This window comes from Alosa sapidissima, chromosome 7 (assembly GCF_018492685.1).
Source record: "Alosa sapidissima isolate fAloSap1 chromosome 7, fAloSap1.pri, whole genome shotgun sequence".
Lineage (NCBI taxonomy): Eukaryota > Metazoa > Chordata > Actinopteri > Clupeiformes > Clupeidae > Alosa > Alosa sapidissima.
Genome location: NC_055963.1, coordinates 1,903,001 through 1,927,206, shown reverse-complemented (window position 1 = coordinate 1,927,206; position 24,206 = coordinate 1,903,001). Strand labels below are relative to the sequence as shown.

The following is a 24,206-nucleotide window of genomic DNA, read 5'->3' as shown; positions in this document are numbered from 1 at the left end:
CTGAATTAGTGACGTCAGGTTCAAAGTTTGAAATATCACAAGTCTACTTGTCTACCTGATAGAATATCACAAGTAAAGATTCTATCAGGTAGACACTTAACTTTTCCTCTTTCTATCTTTAATATCTTTCACATCTATCATCACTAACTTTTTAGCTTTCTGTCTTTCAAGAATAACTTTTTGTATCTGTTGCTACTGTGATAAAAAGATGAACAAAGATAGATGTCTAGTAAAGCCAATCATATCCATTCCTCTGTTACTATCACCAATGAAGAGCTTCCATAACATTTTGCTCCATCGTCTACTTGTTTCTGTTAATAGTGACACACCCACAACATAATGAATACAACAGACTAGAAGATTCTCCTTTTAGTTTCCAAAGGCCACTGCTTATGGGAAGTGTCTCCTGGTAAAAATCATCCAGTGACAGATGACTAAAAAGAGATCAAAAATGAAAGCATTTGTCAGCAATGACAGCAAGACAGTCAACTTAGAAATGGGTGCTATCCTTATTCCAAAGTCATCAATACAAATTATTAATTTGCTGTGCAGTGATAAGAACAAATATAACTGCATAACACACACACATCACATCTGCAGGTTTTAACACACACACACACACATACACACACACACATCGTGGCAGATTCACATCTACAGGTTTTAGAATACTTTGAATTGAAGCCTGTTGTGCTTCCTTCCTTTGTATAGGGCATGTGGAAAACACAACAAACACTTGGCTGCAGGCCAAGACAGCCTGATCCAAATCACTCAGGGGCTGCAGACCAAGACAGCCTGATCCAAATCACTCAGGGGTGCTTGAGGTCTCCCTTGTGACGCAGGGTGCAGCATGGTTTGCTCCAGGCTCAACCCAAATACGTTAAGTGAACCAAACTGACTTGATATTAATGGTTGCAGGCAGGAATTTGCTGACATGAGCGCAGCAAGAGGAATGCCCTCTGGATATCTGGACTCATGTTTCAAATCATGTATTATACGAATATATACATTGTACTGCCGAAGCACATATTGAAAATGTACAGTATTTACATTGGGTCATGGAGTTGAAGTGAAACTCTGAAATTATGACGTTAAAGCATTTTACAGCAGAATTACTCATCTCACAACTGTTGAGTGAATGTTTGACTTAAACAATTTATCACGACATGTCTTCATATTCCATTTCACTCACCTGGAGGTAGACGCACCAGAATTCACCGATTAACTGACAGCATTTAGGCTTGGCCCTGCTGGGAACTTTGTCTTAAGGGAATGTCATCAGCTATGATAAAACCCAACCATGGTGGTGGACTTTGCACGATTTTCAATTTTTACTTCCTTGACCCACCTTTGTATTACAGGTGAGTCATAGACAATGGCCAGGTAAGTGGTTCCTTTGGATTACAGGTGAGTCATAGACAATGGCCAGGTAAGTGGTTCCTGTGTTGGTGTGACACCCTGCGAGTCACCGAGCACATGGCACACCTCCTACCCACACACACAGTGAAATATGTGTATAAGTATACGTATATATACTCTTTTGATCCCGTGAGGGAAATTTGGTCTCTGCATTTATCCCAATCCGTGAATTAGTGAAACACACTCAGCACACAGTGAACACACAGTGAGGTGAAGCACACACTAATCCCGGCGCAGTGAGCTGCCTGCATCAACAGCAGCGCTCTGGGAGCAGTGAGGGGTTAGGTGCTTTGCTCAAGGGCACTTCAGCCGTGCCTACTGGTCGGGGTTCGAACCGGCAACCTCCGGCTACAAGTCCGAAGCGCTAACCAGTTGGCCACGGCTGCCCCTTACAATTAGATCAAGGCACTGCAGTGCACACCAGAGGTGGAAAAGTTCAGCTCCAGAAAGTAAACGTCCTATTACATATCTGTGCCAACCATTCACTTCAACCAGCTGATTATAATTAGCACAACTCTTCAGCCAGGTAGAGCTGCTGATTGGTGAGATCACCTGTGTTACCTGCACAGGTAGAGCAGCTGATTGGTGAGATCACCTGTGTTACCTGCACAGGTAGAACCAATACGTGTTGGACTTTAACTTCCTGAAGCTGGACTTCTCCCCCTCTGCTGCACACCTCCTACTCATGCACACCGCGGCAGCTGGCCAACCTAATGGAACCGGGGTCACCGCGGCAGCTGGCCAACCCAATGGAACCGGGGTCACCGAGGCAGCATGGGTTCCTATACTGGACCTTTCATTGGGCAGCGTGGGTTCCTATACTGGGCAGCATAGGTTCCTATACATTGGGCAGCGTGGGTTCTAGGGCTGGGTGATAAAACGATAGCGATATGTATCGCAATAGACATATAATCGATATCAATAAAAAATACGTACGATAGAACATTCGATAATTAAAAGCAACACACACCTCCGGCCTTACGTTGTCCATAAATAAATAGGCTAAATATATCTTGCATTGTAGCTATGTGCAACTCGACCACTCGAGTAGCCTAGGCGATAGAAGTAGACCTACCTCAACACAGACTCTCAATGAGTCCTTGCCCCTTGCGCACTCTCTCTCTCTCTCTCTCTCTCTCCCTCTCTACAGGCGCATCCCTCCTCAGCATGCACATACAGTGGGCAGTGCTTCGACTTGGCCAGCTTCCCTCGCGGTCCGCGCGCGACTTTAATTTGTATTTTTCCAGTGACGCTGCAACAACCGGCAGAGGTCTCAAGTGAGCAGGGTGTCTCGTAAAAAGAAATGAGCTGGAAAACCCTACACAGACTTCACTACAGACTTTAGCAGACTGGTTTAGAAATAATTTAATAGCCAGAAATATGCCTGCCCTGAAATATTTTGTAAACAGCGAGTGAATCCCGTTTGCAGCCGTAGAAGAAACACAGGACAAATTAAACATTCTGGTTTTCTCCGAGTGCAACGATGATAGACAGACATCATTTGGACAAAATATAGAGCATATTAAAGGAGAATTCCGGTGTGATATTGACCTAAAGTGTATCGAAACATGATACCGAGTGTGAACGTATGTCTCATAGCCCATCTCGGCTTGTCCCCTGCACTCCAAAATCTGGCGCTAGTTAGCCGATGCTACCAACATCTTTTTCAATAGTGGTGCTTCGGCATCGGGCTAGCCATGCAAATAAATCACTGTTTTACACCCATTTACGAGGCTCAATGTATCTCCACACTTCATTGGTAGACTTCCGAGGGCCCTGACATTTAAAACGAGACATTGAGAACTTTGAAAAAGCACTGGTAGTTTACTTACAAGACGATTTATACAGACAGTATCTTCACGAAGTTTAGCGTTTGCAGCCATCTTGAATTTAGTCACGATAAGTCGAGCAACGAGTAAGAATGAACAGCTATGATAAGGGATCAGATTCCAAAAATAATTCAGTGGAAATGCATGGATTCCAGTTGCTGCTACTGGAAGAAACTGGAATCCATGCATTTCCACTGAATTATTTTTGGTTCGAATACCAATGAAGGATAACCACTATGATTACTTTGTGAATAAACCTCGTGAATGTTTTATTCTAAAACAGTTATTTCATCGTGTTATAGGTTAAAACTTAATGGCATTTTTTTTGTGATGCTGTTGCCAAACAGCTTTTAAGTACATTATCACCACCTTCTCACGGCAGTGCATTGGTAGTCCAATGACTACCATTTCTGTGTAGAGGCTGCACCCGTGTATTAGTTGCAGAGATGCAGGAATTTTACAAAATTACTGTATCAACTGTGGTTAATAGTTGAGAAATTACAGTAATTGTTTTGGATCTCAGTTTCAGCTAAATTCAACCTGCCAAACGAATCTGATGTGGACCTGAAGGACTCATCAGGAGTTGATGTAGATGCTGACATTTTTGATGAGTTAGTGAGATCTGCTGCAGTGTCTTTCAAGGTGTTCACTGAGGACTCTGGTAAGACACAGAAATGCCCCTCCCATGGCATTTACATTTAGGTCATTTAGCAGACTCTTTTGTCTAGAGTGACTTCAAATGAGTACATCTGTCAATAGGAACAGAAACAACAATATTGCTATTGGTAAGATTGGGTTATGTTGCTTTATGTAAAATATATTTTCCAATTAAACTTAAATATTATTAAACTGTGCCCCCCCCCCCCCCCCCCCTTCCCTTAGCTGAGAAAGAGGTCTCTGAGGCCTCCTTCTGCAGTTGAGTCTGCGAGTTCAGTGGCCACCTGACCGTAAGGCAGCAAAAGATGTAAGTAGTTCTTAGGTTGTTGGTAGGATGTGAAACCATTTTCAAAATGCATAGCAAGTTTACAAGCAACCTCTATATTACAGATAGTCTATGTAGCTCTACATCAAAAAACCGGGGGTGAAGACATATTCAAAGAGTACAACGCGACCAAAGGCCTTTCTGATCAAACAAGAAGAAAACTTGTCAACATCCTAGTGGCAGATATGATCGAGAGTCATGGGTAAGTGACCAATAAAATACAACCCCAATTCCAGAAAAATTAAGACGTTGTGTAAAATGTTAATGAAAACAGAATGCTATGATTTACAAATTATGTTATCCCTTTATCTAATTGAATAGTGAAAAGACCAACATAACAACTGTTGGCACAGAAAAAGTTATTGTTTTTTGGAAAATATTTCATTTTGAATATGATGCCAACAGCATGTCTCAAATGTTGGGACAGGGGCATTTCTTTTTTTTCTGGATTCTCTGAATATTTTCATGCTGTTATCTACTGTAGATGAAATCCCCAAATTATTTGTAATTTCATGAAACATTATTTTTATTTCATTATTTGGCCACCCAAAATGTTAACCTTTACCTTCACTTCTGAGAGGCTCGAATGCTTTTTTTAAAAAATGTTTATACCCAATCATGGTGCCAGTTAACCTAATTAGTTGTGAAATGTTCCTCCTTTTGTCGTCTATTACACAACTTTTCTAGCCTTTTGTTGCCCCCGTCTCAACTTTTTGAGATGTGTTGCTGGCATAAAATTCAAAATGTGCTTATTTTCCATGAAAGTTGAAAGAAATGTATGTTTATGTCCATTTATGTCCTTTTTGCAGCAACCTTTTAGGAATTGGGGTTGTAGTCTACTTCATAACTGAAATACTTGTTAAAATATCTGTTATATACTCTGTTCTCAAGCTTTTACACCAGCCATGTTAAACTTATTTGAACTACTTTTCAAACTGACCCTGTCCTGCTATGGTGTAGGAGGGTCCCACCAATCAATGTCCGTGTGTCCTATGCCTATGGAAGTCACCCTTTTCCCCAATTTGAAGGATAAGGCTTCACCAACTGGTTATGTGAGTATTTCCTAATTTAGTCTAATTTGGTCATGTATAGAGAAGCCTTGTTTTGAGGTCCTGATACAGACATCAGCTTCGATGGATTTTAATATTGACCGTGCCTCTTGCTGTGTTCTTGTCTGACAGGAACATTACTACGATCCTCACAGTGGCCAAGGTTACCTGGTCTACAGATTGAAAACGGTTCAGCGCAATACCACAAGTGTCCAAGTCTGCTGATCAACATGGCCCTAAGACCCTGCGTGAGACATCAACATCTGAGCAGCTGTCAGGTGATGAATGCAGAGAAGCAATGTCCGTGATGAAGCATTCAGCAGACCAAACAGTTGTTAAAGAGAAAATGAAGCCAACCTTCAAACACCTTCAGAGTATGCTACACGATCCAGACCAGTCTTCAGTCATCCTAGATCACTTTCCCCGATTCCTGGATACACCAGGCTTGGTAAGAATAGAGACTAGCTTGATGTACCAATTATTAAATGTGTTGTGTACCATGTTTTGACATGGTTTCTGTTTGTGTTAGATTAACCAAGACTTCACAATGCTATTTGGAGAAGACATCTCAGGCAAGTTTATTGCAAAATGGCCAACGTTCTACAAACCTAGGATTATCACTGTCAGCGAAGGCCTTCGCCCTGGTACTCATGTGGATGACCTTCTGTCTGCTCAAGAGGAATCAAATGATTATGGTAAGTGTCCACGGATTGTGTTCTTCATATGCACCCATGACTGTGTACTCATGCAATGTGGGTGTTGCCATACTAATCCACTAGGATGGGACAGTGACTTGGCAGCTATCCTCCTGCTCGTTCATCTCTTGCCTCCAACCGCAAAAGGAAAAAGACATGGGAAAATCAGTGCCACTGAAGCGACTGCCCATGTGGTCAAGTTCATGAAGGTACGTTCGGGACATAAATGGTGACTGAATATTGTTTTGCCTCTTAACACTTAATTTGCCTATGATTTGTCACTTTCTTAGTCAGGTGTGTGTATTTCCCCCCCTCACAGCAGTTAAAGGGACACACCACAGATGCATATCCCTCTTTGCGTGCAGTAACTCAGTCTGACACGCCTAGTTTAGCACAACTCATTGGGGTGGGCAGATGCAACAAGCCTACAGTATAACTCAAAAGTGACAAAAGAACTCCAACATTTTCCCATTTGTATGTAAACATCAATGTAAAATGAGATGCAGTGTTTTCTAAGCATACATCCTCGGAACTATGTTCTAATTCAGGCGAAGCACTACTAGTTGGGCAGAGTGATTTGCATGCAGCACCTAAAAAGCACAGTGTTCCTTCTGAAAATCCCAAGTAGCAGTGCTTTGCCTGAATGAGAATGTAGTTCCAAGCATGCACATGCTTAGAATATAGCGGTCATTTCACATTTAAATTTCTACACATTGTAATTATTGGTCACATTATTCAAATAGGACGATGTTGGCGTTGGCAATGAATTATGCTAATCTAGGCTAACCGCATCAGACTGAGTTACTGCACGCACAGTGACGAGAAGGGTATGCATCATCATATCTAACTTTGGGGGATAACATTTAAAATATTGGCATGTTTATTGGCAGAAAAAAACGCCTCTTAGCAAAGGATGGGTGAACATGGGATATTTCATCTTGTTTAATCAATCATTGAATATATTATATGGTTGTAGTCTGGTGACCAAATGGTTGAAGTATATTGTTTACATAAAATAATGCTCTTAAAATGAGGCTAACAACAGTGCTCTTAAGGCTAACAACAGTAGAATGCAATAGGCACAGTGATGGCTCATGATGCAATACAAGGAACAATCATAGCCAGAATTTTGTTAAAAGCAGACCAAAGGTCAAAGTCTGGTCAATTGTGATAGAAATGCTGTAACTTTAGGCTTAGGCCTACTCATTAAAATTAACAGAGAGCCCACTACCTGTATATTGCAACCCAAAACTTAGACATGTCAAGATTTCTGAAACATGTAATATGTATTTCAAATAGAAAATAGTATTTTGTCATTTTTATTTTATTGGGTTGAAGGAAATGGCTCTGTATTTTGTATCAAAATACTTTATTGATGTGTATTTTTGTATTTTAAAAATACTGCAAAATACTATGTGAAAAACACTAAAAAAAGTAGATACTACTTGATGAATAATTGGTAATTAGGCAACAATGGTTAATGTGAGATGGCTAATGTGAGAACAGCTGTGTTCAACGACATTCACAGCTTTTCAGTGACAGCCTTTGCTGAAGCATCAGCTCTGGTCTGAAGTATAAGTATAAATACTCTTTTGATCCCGTGAGGGAAATTTGGTCTCTGCATTTATCCCAATCTGTGAATTAGTGAAACACACTCAGCACACAGTGAACACACAGTGAGGTACCCACTAATCACGGCGCAGTGAGCTGCCTGCAACAACAGCGGCGCTCAGGGAGCAGTGAGGGGTTAGGTGCCTTGCTCAAGGGAACTTCACTTCACTTCACTTCACTTCACTTCAGCCGTGCCTACTGATCGGGGTTTGAACCGGCAACCCTCCAGTCACAAGTCCGAAGCGCTAAGTAGGCCACGGCTGCCCTGAAGCACTGAAGTCGTACGCAAGTAAAGATGAGCAAGGTTACCTGTGCAAGTTCACATAAGGACACCGACAAAGGCGACAATGTCCTTTTGTATCCAAGCCAATTAACAGAAAAAATGTCAGATATCTCAATGAACCACAATGACATCAATAGATGGTAAGGTGTTGAGTGTGTTTGAATTCCCTTCCTTGTAGCATCCTTTTCTGCATTGCACAGTGGGGAGAAGTTCACCTTGTTTAATTAAATAACAATTATATTTCCTTATTAGCTGCATACTTGAGGCTGGAGATATTAAGGCAAGCCAAGTTTCTCACATACTGGAAGTTCAAGATATACAGCCTTATGATTTTCTTATTCAGTTCTACACTGGACTTGAATTACGAAATTCGGCACAGATACACAATTATGATTTTGGCCTATTGATTATAATGTGGTTAATTGTAAGTATAAGTATATTTTAATCTCTGCATTTATCCCAATCCGTGAATTAGTGAAACACTCAGCACAGAGTGAGGTGAAGCACACACTAATCCCGGCGCAGTGAGCTGCCTGCAACAACAGCAGCGCTTGGGTAGCAATGAGGGGTCGGGGTTCGAATCAGCAACCCTCCGGTTACAAGTCCGAAGTGCTAACCAGTAGGCCACAGCTGCCGAATTGAAAGCTCTGTCAGTCAAATTCAATATCAAATTTTTTTACTTTGGCCTTTTATGGGGTATGTATTGGCAGACAGCCCTGGTAACTTACCGTTGTCGTTGACACACCTGCTCGCTTGACTGCCACTGCAAAGTAGCCTGTGCATTGGCATTCTCCATGCGTGTAGCCTGCGTGTCAGATAACCCTGACGTTTCTTGTATTGTCATGCTGGCTGTCGGAATGATCAGCAGTACAAATAAGTTCGCTAAAATATTGGTGGGGACAATTTTGTCATCTTAAAATTTTGATTAGGACTAGTCCTTAGCGTCCCACCCTAAATCTACGCCCATGGGTGTTTAGATGTCTATCCAGCTAAAGGAAGGTAGAGAATTGTTTTTTTCTGCCTCTTCGGTGTTTAAACAAACACAAATTACTGTTCCTAATTTCCCCTCCAACACTCTTAGGTGGGGACGAGCATGGTGACATTCCTGGACAGAGTTGGATCAGCACAGCCCTTCCTCCTCTGTGTTGGAGAAAAGAAGAGTAGTATCCAGAAGTGTTACGTCATCCTCGATCAGAAGGCCATTCCCTGCGTGGCACAGACAGCTGTGGCTGCCTTCGACGAACTGTTTAAGGCCCACTTCGTCTTTGCTGTATCCTACGATGAGGCCTTGTGCAACTTCTACACCTTCATTCAGACTACTGTATATGGGATTGACGTCGGCACTACAAAAGATAGTGCACAGGTCAAGGAAATCCGGGCAAAAGTTGATCATATTGAGGTTTGAAAATGTTCACCTGTTACATTTGCAAGGTACAGCACAAAAGTTGCTTTTTTTTTGCCCCCAACATTTGAAGTCTGGTCATGCTTTGTATCCAGGACATACATTGCGTTTGAAATGTGCCGCAGCTAGTGTTATTGGTATTTACACCTAGTAGTGTTAACTATTAGTAATTTTTAACACTTGAGTTTTGTTGTATTCACACTACACTGGTGTTGGTGTTGAAGAAAGCAGTGTTCTTTTTTAACATTTTATCTTAACACTAACACCAGTGTAGTGTGAATTCAACACCATAAAGTGTTGTATAGTATTGAGTTTTAACAATATACAGTGTTGATTCAACAAAAAATGGGTGTTGACATTCTAACACTTTCAAAAATGTTAATTTAACACTAGAGAGAGTGGATGCAATTAACACTGTGGGTTTTAATTTAACACTGACAAACTTGCTGTGCACCTGCCACGACGTGCCGCCAATCACTGATCAAGATAAATGAACTAAATTAGAGAGTGCAGACTGATTACAGTAAACAGGCAAGGCTCACACCCTGTTGTGTAAACTCATTAGCCTGTCCTGTCCTGCACATACTGTCAAAGTGCGTCTGGGCTTATTGTCAGCCCACTACCACACATGAGTAGCCTACATATGTACATACTGTATACCAAATCCAAAGCTTTAATGTTGTTCTTTTTTAAATCATACTTTTGGTGATATTTGCTGTTCATTTCTGTACAGTGAGATTTGGTGCCCAGTCAGTTGTTCCAGTCTGATCTAGGAACAGCAGACTGCCGCTCTGACCTAATAACCACTTTCCACTCGACTGGCTCTTAAGGGGACAAACATTACCCCTGGGGAACAGTGGGGAGGGGCAGGGAAGGCTGCTCATTTCATGCATCGACCACACACACACACACACACATGCATTACACATGGAAATATGACAGTGTCCTCTGAAAATCTATACCGCAATTTAGTGTACTATATAGGCTTTAGTGTGTTATACCCAAGGCTTTGAACTGGTTCACGGAACAAAAACGGAAACCATAAACTTTTGATGTTTTGCTAGGAACAGAAACAAAACCAGAAACTTTAATATTTTTTATGTTCCAGAACATAACTGTTTATCTAAAATAATGGTAACCGGTTAATAGCATTATTTTTTTCCTTCTTTGACAACATTTCTGTGCAATATGACTTGGTGAGGTTCACTTCCGATCGGGAGAAAAGTAATAGAGAAGCTTGCCGCCAGCTGTACAGGCAGAATCTTTTTTCATTTCCCTCTGGGCCCTGACAAGGTTTTGGGCATTTGTTTATAAGTTTAATATTCACAATGGCAGCTATGCACACCACACACCATTGAGGTTTTGTATTGTCTGATGACATAAGTGAGACAAAAATACACTGACTGGGCCCTGACCAGGTTTCGTCAATTGATTTTCACAATGGCAGCTATGTAGCCTACCATATTTCAGTTATTTGCACAGATTTAACTATGTGAGTTGCACAGGCTTTTTTATGGATGTAGGAACTACAGTAATGCTTCTGTAATGCTGTGTGGTTTTGTATTGTTTGATGACATAAGAGAAACAAATGCACTGATTGGGCCCTGACTAGGTTTGGTCAATTGAAGATCTCAATGACAGCTATGCAGCCTGCCTATTTGTCATTTGCACATTAAGCTATGCAAGAAGTATAACGGATGTGTCCAGTTGTTTGCCAATAAACAACATGGCAAAAATGTTCCTTGTCTTAATTCACGTATAATATTGAAAAAAAAAATGTAGGCATGTCAGAATTTCTGTTATGCCGCTTACATAATGTAGCCTATATGCTTTTTTAATGTTTGATGACAGGATAGAGACTTAAGGAAAATTATGTGACTAACAACACAGTTTTAAAGTCCTAATGATCAGCCTACTTATTTGTATGTCCCGCAGCTGACATGGAACGTTATTCACGGGTTCAGGAACTTTATTTTTTTTGTTCTAACCGGTTCAGGAACGTCAATTTTAGGGTTGAAAAAATGTAAACGTTAAAATACTGTTTCTGTTCGGAATGAGCCAATTGGGGAAAAATGCTGGTTCAAAGCCCTGGTTATACCACACAGTTTAGTGTACTAGGCTTTAGTGTGTTATACCACATAGTTTAGTGTACTATATAGGCTTTAGTGTGTTATACTGTACAGTTTAGTGTACTAGGCGTTAGTGTGTTATACTGCAGTTTAGCGTACTAGGCTTTAGTGTGTTATACCAGAGTTTAGTATACTATATAGGCTTTAGTGTGTTATACTGCACAGCTTAGTGTATTTAGGCTTTAGTGTGTTACACTGCACAGCTTAGTGTACTATAGGCTTTAGTGTGTTATACTGCACAGCTTAGTGTACTATAGGCTTTAGTGTGTTATACTGCACAGTTTAGTGTACTTAGGTTTTAGTGTGTTATACTGCACAGTTATCCTGACTCAGACGTCTTTGATCATCAGGTCACTGAACAAGTCTGAGCTTCTGTTCAGCATTCACACACTCAAGAAACCTGAAGACTGCCAGTGACCATGGACACACACATACTCACTCACACACGCACGCACGCACGCACTTATGGGCAATATCCTCTCCAACCACTCCTTTGGTGAGTAGATAGGGTCAGGGTCGTACGTATAATAGGAAGCACAATAAAAGGTCAGCTCATTTAGTATAAGAGGTATTCTAAACACTTAATAAAGCCTCCAGGTAGGAATCCAGTAAACGCCCAAGTCCAACAAAGGCAGTTCAGTCGGAATGAGAAATCGTGTCAGATAGAGAAACAAAATGGTCAGGCCAAACCAAATAAAACCAAAGCTCTCCAATGAGAGTGTAACAGGTTACCAAATACACTAAAATAGCATCAGTCAAAAGGCTGATAGTCCTGCAATTTCGGACACATGCACACACACACACACACACACACACAACCAAGCACACACACACACACACACACACACACACACACACACAACCACGCACATACACACACACACACACAACCACGCACACTCACACACACACAACCACACACACACACACACACACACACAAGCTCAGTGCCCTAGTTCTTCCGTCTTGCCTTCTCTGACGAGGTCCTGTTGGACGGCACGTGAAACCAAACGGAAGAGATGACCCAGTGAAAGAGACAATCATCTGTAAGGATGCCAGGTCTGCCTCCCTCAAGAGCCAATCATCTGTAAGGATGCCAGGTCTGCCTGCCTCAAGAGCCAATCATCTGTGAGGATGCCAGGTCTGCCTGCCTCAGGGGTGTGTGTTGGGGGTCGCAAAAGGTCACCGAGGCGTCACCGAGGCGGGAGCGCAATTAAAAGTGTGCGTCTCATGACCTCAATATTCAGGCCGTTCCATCACTGACCCACCCCCCCCCCCCCATCGCTCCACACTACATATCTGCAACAATGCACATGCATGCAAAGTGATATGTCTGCACACGACTGACATGTCTGCCCCTGAGATCGGCTTATACTTAACCCTATTACATACAGGATGTGTTGATTAAACACTTGATCCACAAGTTTGTCATATGCAGGTGGACATTTACAAAACACACATTTAATCATCAATAACATGATTATCATCAGCGTACATCTGATCATGATGAAATCTGCTTATGAAAAATAGGAACTTATCTCAGTTGCATAGTTGCTCAGTAGCCCCTCATCTCCTTAACACAGTTGCTCAGTTCATCTCCTTAACACAGTTGCTCAGTTCATCTCCTTAACTCAATAGCCCCTCATCTCCTTAACACAGTTGCTCAGTAGCCCCTCAGCTCCTTAACACAGTTGCTCAGTAGCCCCTCATGTCCTTATCAGTGTACAAGGGTGAGAGAGGCCTCACTGCTGAGGAAGTTTGTACACTAAGAGCAAGTGGACAGTCATAGCTGACATATGATGTACACACACACACACATGCACACACGCAAACACCACATCTGCAGTGCATGGGTGTCCCAGGATTATCCCATGATCAGGTGGTTCACATAAGAAAAACTACTGCAGTTGATCATTAGGCTTATGGAGCACACTTTGACCCTGTTTACATTTGTTTTTTAAATGTGTTTTGGGTGATCCAAAGTGGTCAGTTCTAAACACAAGTGCAAACAATCACCAAGATGCACTGTGATCCGATCCATAGTGTTTCCACTTGGCGAGGTGATCTGAGACACATTTGACCACATATCTTCTGTAGTTTAAACACTATGTGTGCATATGTGTATGTGTTGTATACGTACATATCTTCTGTAGTGTAAACACTATGTGTTCATATGTGTATGTGTTGTATACGTACATATCTGTTGTAGTGTAAACACTATGTGTTCATATATTTATATGTGTTGTACGTACATACAGTATCTTTTGAAGTGTAAACACTATGTGTTCATATGTATGTGTTGTATACGTACATTTCTTCTGTAGTGTAAACACTATGTGTTCATATGTATATGTGTTGTATACGTACATATCTTTTGTAGTGTAAACACTATGTGTTCGTATATTTATATGTGTATGTGTTGTATGTGTTGTATACGTACATATCTTCTGTAGTATAAACACTATGTGTTCATATGTGTATGTGTTGTATACGTACATATCTTCTGTAGTGTAAACACTATGTGTTCATATGTGTATGTGTTGTATGTGTTGTATACGTACATATCTGTTGTAGTGTAAACACTATGTGTTCATATGTGTATGTGTTGTATGTGTTGTATACGTACATATCTTCTGTAGTGTTAACACTAATGTGTTCTGATGCCTCCGTGACAATGGGAGTTGATGAATGTAATGATGGCAATAGCAGATTCTAAACACAGGTACACAGGTAACACCGTGATGAGTCTCAGCAGATCACCCAAGAGACATTCTAAAAACAAATGTAAACAGGGCCTTTGTTTTCATTGACAACAGCTGTAAATTAAACAAACATTTTGTTGGTACGCCCTACAAGCTGCAGTTCTTCAAGTGTTCATCTTCCATTAGGTCATGATTTCTAGCCCTAGCAAACTCTAGCCTATTTCCCCACTATAACCCTTACTAGTCCAAAGTGCATTTTGCAATGTAGTTCCCTATCTGAAATGCACCACTGGTCAGGCCCACTGTGAGCATGCTCAGACCCACTCACACATGTACAGACTCCAATATGAAAAGCAAGAGTGCAAGCACCATCCATTCAGAGGAAGGATAGACCTACAGTATGTTAAACTGGTCAGCTGCAGCTCCATTCACAGGAAGGATAGACCTACAGTATGTTAAGACTGCTCAGCTCCATTCAGAAGAAGGATATGTTCAGCTGGGCAGCTCCAGTTTAAGGATGTGGATGTTAAGGATGTGGATGTGGATGTTAAGGATGTGGATGTTATAGATGTGGATGTGGATGTTAAGGATGTGGATGTTAAGGATGTGGATGTTATGGATGTGGATGTTAAGGATGTGGATGTGGATGTTAAGGATGTGGATGTTATGGATGTGGATGTGATGGATGTGGATGTTAAGGATGTGATGGATGTTACACTGGGCTTCCACAGACATGTGAGAGTGACACAGCAGCAGCAGCAGCAGTCTTGGGTCCACCAGCTGCAGAGAGGACTGAGGCCTGATGCACACTCTCCTCCACCCAGACAGCAGAGAAGACTGAGGCCTGATGCACACTCTCCTCCACCCAGACAGCAGAGAAGACTGAGGCCTGATGCACACTCTCCTCCACCCAGACAGCAGAGAGGCCTGAGGCACACTCTCCTCCACCCAGACAGCAGACAGCAGAAATGGCTGTCACTTAATGTCACAAGCCCACACCATAACCCTCCTACCTAACCACTATTAGCAGCAACCTCCCAGCTAATACTGAACAGAAGAGACAGGAAGAGAGGGAGAGAGAGAGAGAGAGAGAGAGAGAGAGATTGCACCAGAGAATATAACCAAAGCGAGAATTATGGAAAATCAGAAAAAAAAAGAAAAAAAAACTAGAAACCATGACCTCTGAACTATCTATGAACACGTTGGCATTTGGGCATTATGTTGTGTGGCATCTGAGAGGGATCAGGGAGTGAAGCCTCCATCTGAACCAGCTGTAGGACGGCTGATAATATCCGGCTCTCCACTGTCCGCGCACAGAGGGCTTTTCTCTAAGCAGAAACAGAAGCTGATTCAGGGACAAGGGATCTACTTAAAGGATGGCCACAACCGGCCGCCAGGGACAGCCCAGAGACTTCACAACAGCCCTGTGAAAACAGGGTTAGCACAGAATGAAAAGTGATTTGCTGATTTCACTCTACTTTGACCAACTGGCACAGTCCATATATTGCTGTTAATTTGTATGGGATATGGCAGCGTGCGTCCTCCACTCACAACATTAAAGCCTGCCCTGACCTCAAATGTGCCTATAGGATAACCTTGTGTCCCAACCAGATGGAACACACCACTAAGGGTGTGTGTGAGGGGGGGGGGGGGGTTGGGTGCTCATGAGGGAAAGTGATCTCACCAGGAGAACACCAACGATGCCTCATAGTCTGGGGGATTAGGGGTCATTGCAGCTTTTAGTGTCGATCTTTGCGTTAGTGTTGATCTTTGTGTTAGTGTTCATATGGGAGGTTAAGGGCAGGGTAAGAGATGCTTTACTCAGAACAAGCACAACAAGAGATTACTGTGCATCATACATGAATGAGTCACATGCTCCTCACTCAACACATCACTCAGCTGCTCTGGGAGGAAGTGAACCAATAGCCTTGCTGCCCGCATCTTGCACACAGCTTGCCTGCTTGTGCCATCACTGAGCTACTTGTCATAGCAACAGTTTGCTTGTCTGGAAATTCATCCTAAAAGGTTGTTGAGTAACTCTGTCATCCTCATGCAAAACATTCAGATTGTAAAACTCAGAATATAGCCTCTCACGTTGAATAACCTATTCCTATCGTTAATCAAGAGTGAAAGTTACTCCAGATGTTAATATGAGGTTTTTTAGGATTCTTGGAATTTGTTACCTGAAATGAAAACCTCTTGGAGGTCGACTGAATCCACATGAGCTCCAGTTAGCATGAGAATCAACACCTTACACTAAAATGTTCAGTAGGCTTAGAATGCAGCATCAATGTAGCACCATGCGAGCCACTCCTAGACCTCCTAGGCTACTGATGTGGGCTACGTAAGGCTTAGTCCTCCTATATTATAAAACCACATCAACATCAAATCACCGATTTCAGAGGAAACTGCCACTGTCCTTCAGCTGAATAGTTGTCCACCTCCACATAACACTGCCATTGGAATCTCGTGTCAGGTATCCCCCCACCCCAAACAGTCATGAATTGACACACCCTGATGCTAGCTATTTTCATTAAGTGCGCAAGGCATTTTTTCCCAAACATTTTACAATAACAAATGATGCATCTATAATAACATAAGGCATCTAAACGACACTACACTGACGGACATTTAACACGATAATATCAATATGTAGTGCTATATGTCGGTTTTTTCTTAACATGCTAATACCATTAGTGTGCTTAATGCGGAATAGCTTTATTTGACTGATAATAGCGACCCACGTGCCTACTCGTCGCGGATTAGGCTACGATAGAGACAATGCGAGCGTGCATGATGTGGGTAGTCTAGCCTACTGAGTATCCTGTTGAAACCGACGGAAATCAGCATGGTGACGACTGAAGGCAAGAAAACACACCGGCATTACTTACCCAAACGAGGACGGAATAAACGGAAATGTAACGTTACGACAGGTGTTATTGCCTAGGTAACGTTAGGACTAGGCAATACATCCTAGCCTACATCAGCTTATCAGGACCGCCTCGTCGCTACACTTGACAGCAATGATGATCCGGATGCTGGTCGGCGCATCGCGCTGGTGGATCTCACAGGCATGTGCATGACAATAGCCTCATATAGACTTACAGCAAATAGTCTACCCCATAAATAAGAAACAACAGTTGAGGCAGAAATACTCACTTGTCTATGTCCTTTCTTCTAAATGTGCCTGAGGAGTACGAAAGCGGAGACAACAATACAATGGTCTGTAATCTTCTGCCTTGTTAGCTGTTTATCCCATCACCGCCAAAAGCTTAGACTATTTCATACTGTCTACGCTGGGGGTGGTAATAGCCCGCTCATATTGGTGGTGATGCGAGGGACTAAGCGCTGCTCAACATAGAACCGCCCTCCCATGGCGCTATGGTCTTTAGCCAATTGAGTGTCATCCTGTCATTGCACAAGGTTTCGTGCGGTAGCCCTTACTAAAAAAACGCCTTTGAACTGTTGCTCAGAGACTTTACAGGGGCTTCCCTGAAGAAAGAATACATTGGATGTGTGGTAGCCTACAGTAGCCTATAGCTTTTAGCATACTTACTGGAGAAATCTGGAAGAGCAAACAGCTTTATTGTCTCCATACAGCCTGCATAGTAGGCTGTGTTAAGTCTACGTGTTCTTCACTTGATTCCCCTCATGTCCTCCCAGAGCTGAACATACATTTCTCCATATCCTGTTTGCACGAACAGGTGTTTGAGTTTGAGACTGTTCCCATGAGCACTAAGAGGCTGTTCCCATGAGCATATGTCTAGTAGGCGTATGACCTTCTTCACCTCAGCACACTCATCCAAAAACCAAGCAGCTCCCACATTGTATTGAATTGGTTTCAATCTTTGGACGCCTTGACTCCACATTATTTCCCAGAATTCGGGTCTGTCCACAGGGTGTAATTCTATTAAAAACGCATTCAATCTGATGTTTAGCACCACTAATTAGTAAACAAAAACAAGCCAAGACTTTTTAATGGTTGCTTACTCATGATTTTCACATACTTAATTGGTGTTTTCTGGTAGGCTACAATAATTGTATGTACTTTATTTCGCTTAATTTAATACCTGTCCCATGGTGTAGCCGTTACCAACACATTCATCATAAAAGCACTTTTTTTAATCAATTTTTTTTAGCTATGGTAACCTAATATCACAGAATACATGGGTGTCAAGCAGAAAGATTGATGCCTTCATGTCCAAAAAAAAAGAAATTCTACTCTATCCATCGTTTTCGGCATACACTTATTATCAGAGATGGGAAGTAACAAAGTACAAATTGATTTTTCAGATATTTTTACTTTACTTAGGGTAGAGTGGGGAAAACGCCCCTATGGGGTAAAACAGGGTAAAACGCCCCCCATCTGTTTTTCCCAAATTAACCACTAGTGGGAGTCAAAATACATTTCTACTGTTGCTATGCACTACGTTGACAACGGGGATATACACATTTCCACGGAGAAGCTGACACCAGCGACATATTTAACGAGAAGAGGATTACATGGTAAGTGCTATAATTTTCAGATATTAGTAAATAAGTGTTTAAGAGAATATTGTTATGCAGGATATCACACTGATGTATGATAGATGAATAGTGAAGTCTGTAGTTTGACAGCATATGTTATTTATAAGGAATATAATTATATTTTAAAAATTAAACAATTTTTTAAAAAGTCATAGCTTGTGGGGTAAAACGCCCCCCAGGGGGCATAGTTTCTCTCTATCATACACTCTTAAAACAAAAGGTTCTAAATGGAACCTTTAAGGGTTCTATAACTTGGTACATATATGGCACCCTCAAAAGGTTCCATATAGAACCATTTCAGAGGGTTCAATATAAAGAACCCGTAGGGGTTCTTTCATTTTTTATAAAAGGGTTCTAAATAGTAACTTTTAACAGGTTCATTCATTCCCCCAAAACCTTTTATTACTTGTTGATCATATTTGAATGTTTAATCATAAATAATGATAATGGTTACTAGTGATCACTGATGAATATATTGTATAGTGATTATCAATAATATTTGTAAAATTGTTTAGGAAAGAGGGAGGCTTTTACTTTAAATGAAAATATACCCATTAACTTGTTACACAAACCTTTGTTTACATGCTGTAAGCCCTGTAATACTATGAAAGAGTTGTGCCTGGCTCTACACATAAAAACATGAACAGGAAGGCCACACACAGATTTAGAAATAATCAAGCAAATTTATTAAGTATATCATATAATAAAAGGTAATATTAACGAAGACTAGCCAATTTGATTGTAAAGTCTCAAAACAGGAGTCGACACTCTTTTTTGACTTGGTATCTTGAACAAATAATGCTCTGTAAAAGCCAGTGTGTCCTTAATCTGCATGTGGTACTCCACACCAAAGATGTAATACACCTCCAGCAGGCATTGGAGGGCATCCATCTCTCCACTTGCTATTGTGATGCCATCCATCTTTATGGATGCTCTCCTGGCAACCCTGGAAGATGATGGTTGGAAACACAGTGGTTCCTAATGCAAATGAGAAATGTACAAGGGATCTCCTGTAAGAGTCTATGATGTGAATTGACAACATAAAGCAATGTTAATTGTAATGTTAAAAATATCAAATACCTCGTCTAAACAATACAGAAACTTGGCATCCTCCTTGAAAAGGGCAGGCAAAATTAGGACAGCAGCACTTTTTTGAAGGTCTGAAATTTCAAAAGAAACAAATAATGATTTCATTAAAACATAGTTTAATGATCTTATTATGACCGCCGCTAGCGAAGCGGTCATATAGGGATTGTCAAAGTTTTTTTTTTTTTTTTTCCCGTCATCTACTTCCTGAATTTTTGGTCAACGATACCCAGGACACCGAACCACCGGGGCACATGAAATTTGGTGGGTATGTAGCCCCACTAGACTTTTACGGAAAAAATTCATTTCGTCCCCGGGGGCCACCCGAACCGCAAAAAAAGCAGTTTTTCCTAAATAACTACCTGAACCGTGGCACTGAGGATGAAGAATCTTTTATGGTTATGTTGGTCTCAAGGGCCCACATCAACCTGGCCCATAATCACTCATTTGTGATTTGCACCCCCCCGGTAAAAATGAAAATGCAATATTATTCTGCTTTAATCGCCCCTATCTTCAGTTAAGATGTTCAGAACTGCACCAAATTTTTATGTGTATGATTGACCTGGCATTCTCTGGGGGTATGCCAAGTTTCATAGAATTTCATCCATGGGGGGGTCTAAAAAAATTAGATTATATATTAGATAATTATGTGTACATTTAGTGACTGTACACTCATTGGCCTGTAGATGGTGGTGCACACATATACACATGCACACACACACACAGGCACCCACATACTATCGGTATTAGAACGGCCGATACATAATTACAAATTCAGTAGGATTAAAAGAAAGCCAAAATAAATATTCATCATCATCATCATGGCTGCATTTCCAGTATTGGCGATAAGTAGTCGTTTGTCCACTAGATGGCGCATCGTTGCAGTGAGACGTCATTTTGTTGGAAGTTAAAAGTAGGTTGGAAAAACAATGGACGCTTCCTACAAGGACTGTAGTTTACCGCAAAGAATGTCTAATAAGGATAGGAGGATGTTAACATGAAATGTAATTCTTGAATTTCCCCCTGAGGATCAATAAAGTATCTATCTATCTATCTTTCTATCTATCTATCTATCTATCTAATTCCCATTTCTTCTTGAAGCCGAAATAAATCTGAGGATGTTTATCGGACATGCTTGGTTTTTACTGCAGGTACGTTAATCTTATAATATCAATAAGGACCTAGGTAATGTTACCGTTAGCGTTGGTTGAGTGATGGAGGCCAATTTGATTGATTGCATTTGTAGAAAACTATAAATGCGGTTATACCAAGCAAATTGATAGCAGCACTGCAATTGTATCTTTCGACTGTCATTTGTTGCACGTGCTACAAAAATCATTCTGTGCAATGGAAGATTTACCAACAATACACCGGTCTGATACAGTTTTGCCTATACATGCGTAAGACTGAGACGCCTGTTTATTTTGTTTTAAGTGCGTGCAGGGTGTGAGAGGGGAATCGATGTGCTTTGATTCCAGCTTGGTAGTTGTAGTCTGTGAAATTAAAAAGCATGTGTGTGTGAAGTATCCAAACAATGACACCTTCATTTCATTATGGCTGCTTTAGCAACACACCTTAAGCTACTGTGTAGTGGGTCCCATTTAGAAGTGGCTACTTCATTCGCGCTTTCCTTGACTCATGGAGCTGCGTGAATTTTTTTACAACTTTTCGCCACGATATGGCAGTTTAAGTCCGCTTGATACTGTAAGGCGTGAGCCATTGGTTTCCAAAGGAGATTTTATTTGTGTCGCCAGCATAGCCTATTGACAATTTATGTTGTAAATAGGCCTACCTTATAAGCCTACCTGTAGCTTAGGGAAGCTAACAGCTTTCTATTAGGATCTAGTTTGTTAGTTACAGTTTTGTCATAACTCCCTGATGCATTTTTGCATTTAGAATAGCCAGAGCGTGGATATCTCAATCGGAAAATTAAACAATATCGGGTGCCTATGGACTAGGCTGGGTGAACCCAGCCTGATCTGCCCGCTATTTATTTTTTGATTTCTTAAAAGATTGAGCTTGGTCTGATGAAAGCCAGACTAGCCATGGACCTCAGTTACACAATGCAAGGGAACATGAATCAGCCTATATTTGCACGAACAATAACGGACAACAGGTGGTCATATTTTGTACCGCTATGCGGTACATCTAGTTATTATTAAATAATTGAAGGGTGCAAGGGAAAAGAAGAAGCTGGTGACTTACCATCTGTGTTAGTATCTCGTAGGCTTGACAGCCTCTCCCTCTGACTCCCACTGTCAAGCCACTCTGATGACGTCAGGGGTCAATATACTGAGGGTGTTATGCAGGCTTAGCTCTAAGTCCAGTCCAAACCACAACTTCATTTCATGATGCATCTACAAATGAACAAACAAAACAAAACAGAGAAAATTGTAGTTACCAATAAATGGTTATAGAACTTACTCCTGAACAGCACTGAACTCACATTATAGTAATACTACTATAAGACTGTGCTACTCACCAGCTCTGACACCCAAAGAAATGGGAACATCTCCATCACCTCCTCAGTTGGCTTTCCCATTTGCTCTACCCTCTTATAGACAGTTTGCCTCGTCCTGTCCATTATATGACTAATATCTGGCTGACGACGGCACAACTAATTGTTTATGGCGTTTATATGCTCTTAAAAGCTGTGGTAGTCCTCCCCAACTGCTTCAAGGTCCAACATAATCTGAAAAAAAAAGACATGCAGAGAATGCAAAACTGAATTTACGTATGTGAGTGCGGGCAAAGTTTGCACAAATGTACGTATGTTCTCAAGCCAGATAGTCTTTCATTCAATCAGATATAAATAAATAATGTAGCCGGACCCAACTGCTGTATGATTCAACATTTCATTTACAAACATATTACAAACCTCTTGTGTTGGCTCATAATCAGAAGACATCTGGACCCCCACTCTGCACTTTTTTGCTCTCTGAAATTAGCAAAGAGAAATGTGTAATATTAAGATATCTGTACTGACAAACAGTGGCTACTGTGACTAGCTAGTATATAGATATACAGACAAGCAAACAAACGGACTAAAGACAAGCAAGAATGTAAAAATGGCACCTGATGTCCAGGTGGGTCCTCCAGAGGCACATGGTCCACAACTCTTTGTCTTTTGACACCAAACTTTCTCTTCATCTCCTGCACCGTCGTCAAGTTTATCAAAGGAGACCTTTCCTTTTTAAAATTATTCCTAAGACACTCCAGCAGGGTCTCCTTTGAGTAAAGACATGAATTATGAGGCTCAGACAGAGTAGGCTAGTATAGGAATTCAATTGAGGAATAATGTTTTCCATAACAAAACGTTAAAAAATAAAATACATATCCAGATGAGCTGTGGTCGTTAAGAAATGGATATCTAGTGATCAGACACCACAGGACATCAGTGTATTTTTATGGTGTGGGTACCTGAAAGAACAATCATTGGAATTAGAATTTTCCTACTCGTGGTTTTAGTAGCAAAAGAGATGCTGAGCGTTATTAAACAATAGGCAGAAAAAAATAACATGTGGTCCTAAAACACCTTCATGAAAAAAATCTCTTTACCAGGAGAAATTAATGAAGTATACTCACTGAACCAATGATGATTTGCATAACTTTCCCCCCTTAAAAAACAAGACTGTGTTTCATCAGAGGAAACAGTTGTTCAACCATCCCCTCTGTCAACCCCAGCAGTCTCCCCATTAATTAATGCTGTTCTGTTAATGCAAGTAGACAATAGACTTTCATTACATTAAATATAATGCAAACAATGCAGAAATCAGGAAGATGCTGATGAAGTAACTGTAGATGTTGCAAATATTTGGGAAGATAAAACTTTACATCACAAATTGGACACTTAAAGATAGTCAAAGGTAATGGATACTATCTTGCCGTCAATTAAATTGATGGACAGACATCTTCCACAGTCCAGGGCCCAGTTCCCCGAAAGCATCTTAAGCCTAAGAGCGTCGTAAAGTCCCTCTTACGAACGTCTTAAGATTTGCCGACTGTTTCCCGAAACCATCGTAGCTTAAGAGCGTCGTGAAAACACTCGTAGATCTACGAGTGCTCCAGAATACTCGTTACGGCTAAGAGCGTCTTAACAGTACTTCTCACTGAGGTCACCAACAGGACATACAGAGGAATTACAACTTAGAATACATAATCCATTTTACGTTCCCATTCTTTATTGTGTTTACCTGTGATGAATCAGATTTTAGCGTGCAAAATAGCCTACATTTAATGGTCATAATAATGTGATGAAAAGCGGACAAAAATGCAATCAAGTTATGAAACGAGACGTTGCCAGAATAGTTTGACATTATCTTTACTAAGTGAATATTTTATTAGGCCTATGAGGTAAAAAGCAGAGAAAGCAACATGTGGTGTAGTCTGTAGCCTACTGCATCAAAATCTAAGCCTACACATTTCCTCTCTTTCTTACTCGACTTCTTTCTTATCTTCAAACGTGTTCTTAAGTGACACCGCGAAAAAATAT

At 41.1% G+C, this 24,206-nt stretch overlaps 2 protein-coding genes and 1 long non-coding RNA gene across 8 annotated transcripts in view; 1 reads left to right on the top strand and 2 right to left on the bottom strand.

Annotated features, from left to right (window-relative positions):
• slco4a1 (solute carrier organic anion transporter family, member 4A1) overlaps positions 1 to 17,421 on the bottom strand; it is a 45,444-nt gene extending 28,023 nt beyond the window's left edge. For 2 of the 4 annotated variants that reach the window (XM_042097810.1, XM_042097815.1), the window contains exon 1: positions 17,261 to 17,421. The gene's annotated coding sequence lies outside the window, so the exon portion shown is untranslated. Of the gene's footprint in view, positions 1 to 1,192; positions 1,271 to 16,992; positions 17,085 to 17,260 lie in introns of those variants that run through there. The other 2 variants (XM_042097814.1, XM_042097813.1) reach the window with 2 other exon arrangements.
• Positions 5,497 to 9,273, top strand: LOC121713237. The gene is made up of 4 exons (XM_042097728.1): positions 5,497 to 5,727; positions 5,809 to 5,974; positions 6,059 to 6,183; positions 8,950 to 9,273. The coding sequence occupies exons 1-4, from the start codon at positions 5,578 to 5,580 to the stop codon at positions 9,271 to 9,273; spliced, it is 765 nt and encodes a 254-aa protein (XP_041953662.1). The 5' UTR covers positions 5,497 to 5,577.
• Positions 17,422 to 19,184: 1,763 nt separating the features above from the next.
• LOC121713304 lies at positions 19,185 to 23,200 on the bottom strand. Of its 3 annotated transcripts, none has more exons than XR_006032779.1 (7): positions 23,048 to 23,200; positions 22,790 to 22,942; positions 22,593 to 22,652; positions 22,197 to 22,406; positions 21,920 to 22,071; positions 19,709 to 19,788; positions 19,187 to 19,606 (listed from the first exon to the last, which is right to left on the bottom strand). It is a non-coding gene; the product is annotated as an uncharacterized LOC121713304 (long non-coding RNA). The 3 variants fall into 3 exon arrangements; XR_006032780.1 differs by having other exon boundaries at positions 22,790 to 22,919; XR_006032778.1 differs by having other exon boundaries at positions 19,185 to 19,606; positions 22,790 to 23,198.
• Positions 23,201 to 24,206: the final 1,006 nt, after the last annotated feature.

What these genes read in the sequence shown, in the direction of transcription:
- LOC121713237 (XM_042097728.1), top strand. Translation starts at nt 5,578, where the DNA reads ATGTCCGTGATGAAGCATTCAGCAGACCAAACAGTTGTTAAAGAGAAA. An exon ending in AGAGGAATCAAATGATTATG is followed by an intron (nt 5,975 to 6,058) that starts GTAAGTGTCCAC and finishes CTAATCCACTAG; the next exon opens with GATGGGACAGTGACTTGGCA. An exon ending in ATGTGGTCAAGTTCATGAAG is followed by an intron (nt 6,184 to 8,949) that starts GTACGTTCGGGA and finishes CAACACTCTTAG; the next exon opens with GTGGGGACGAGCATGGTGAC.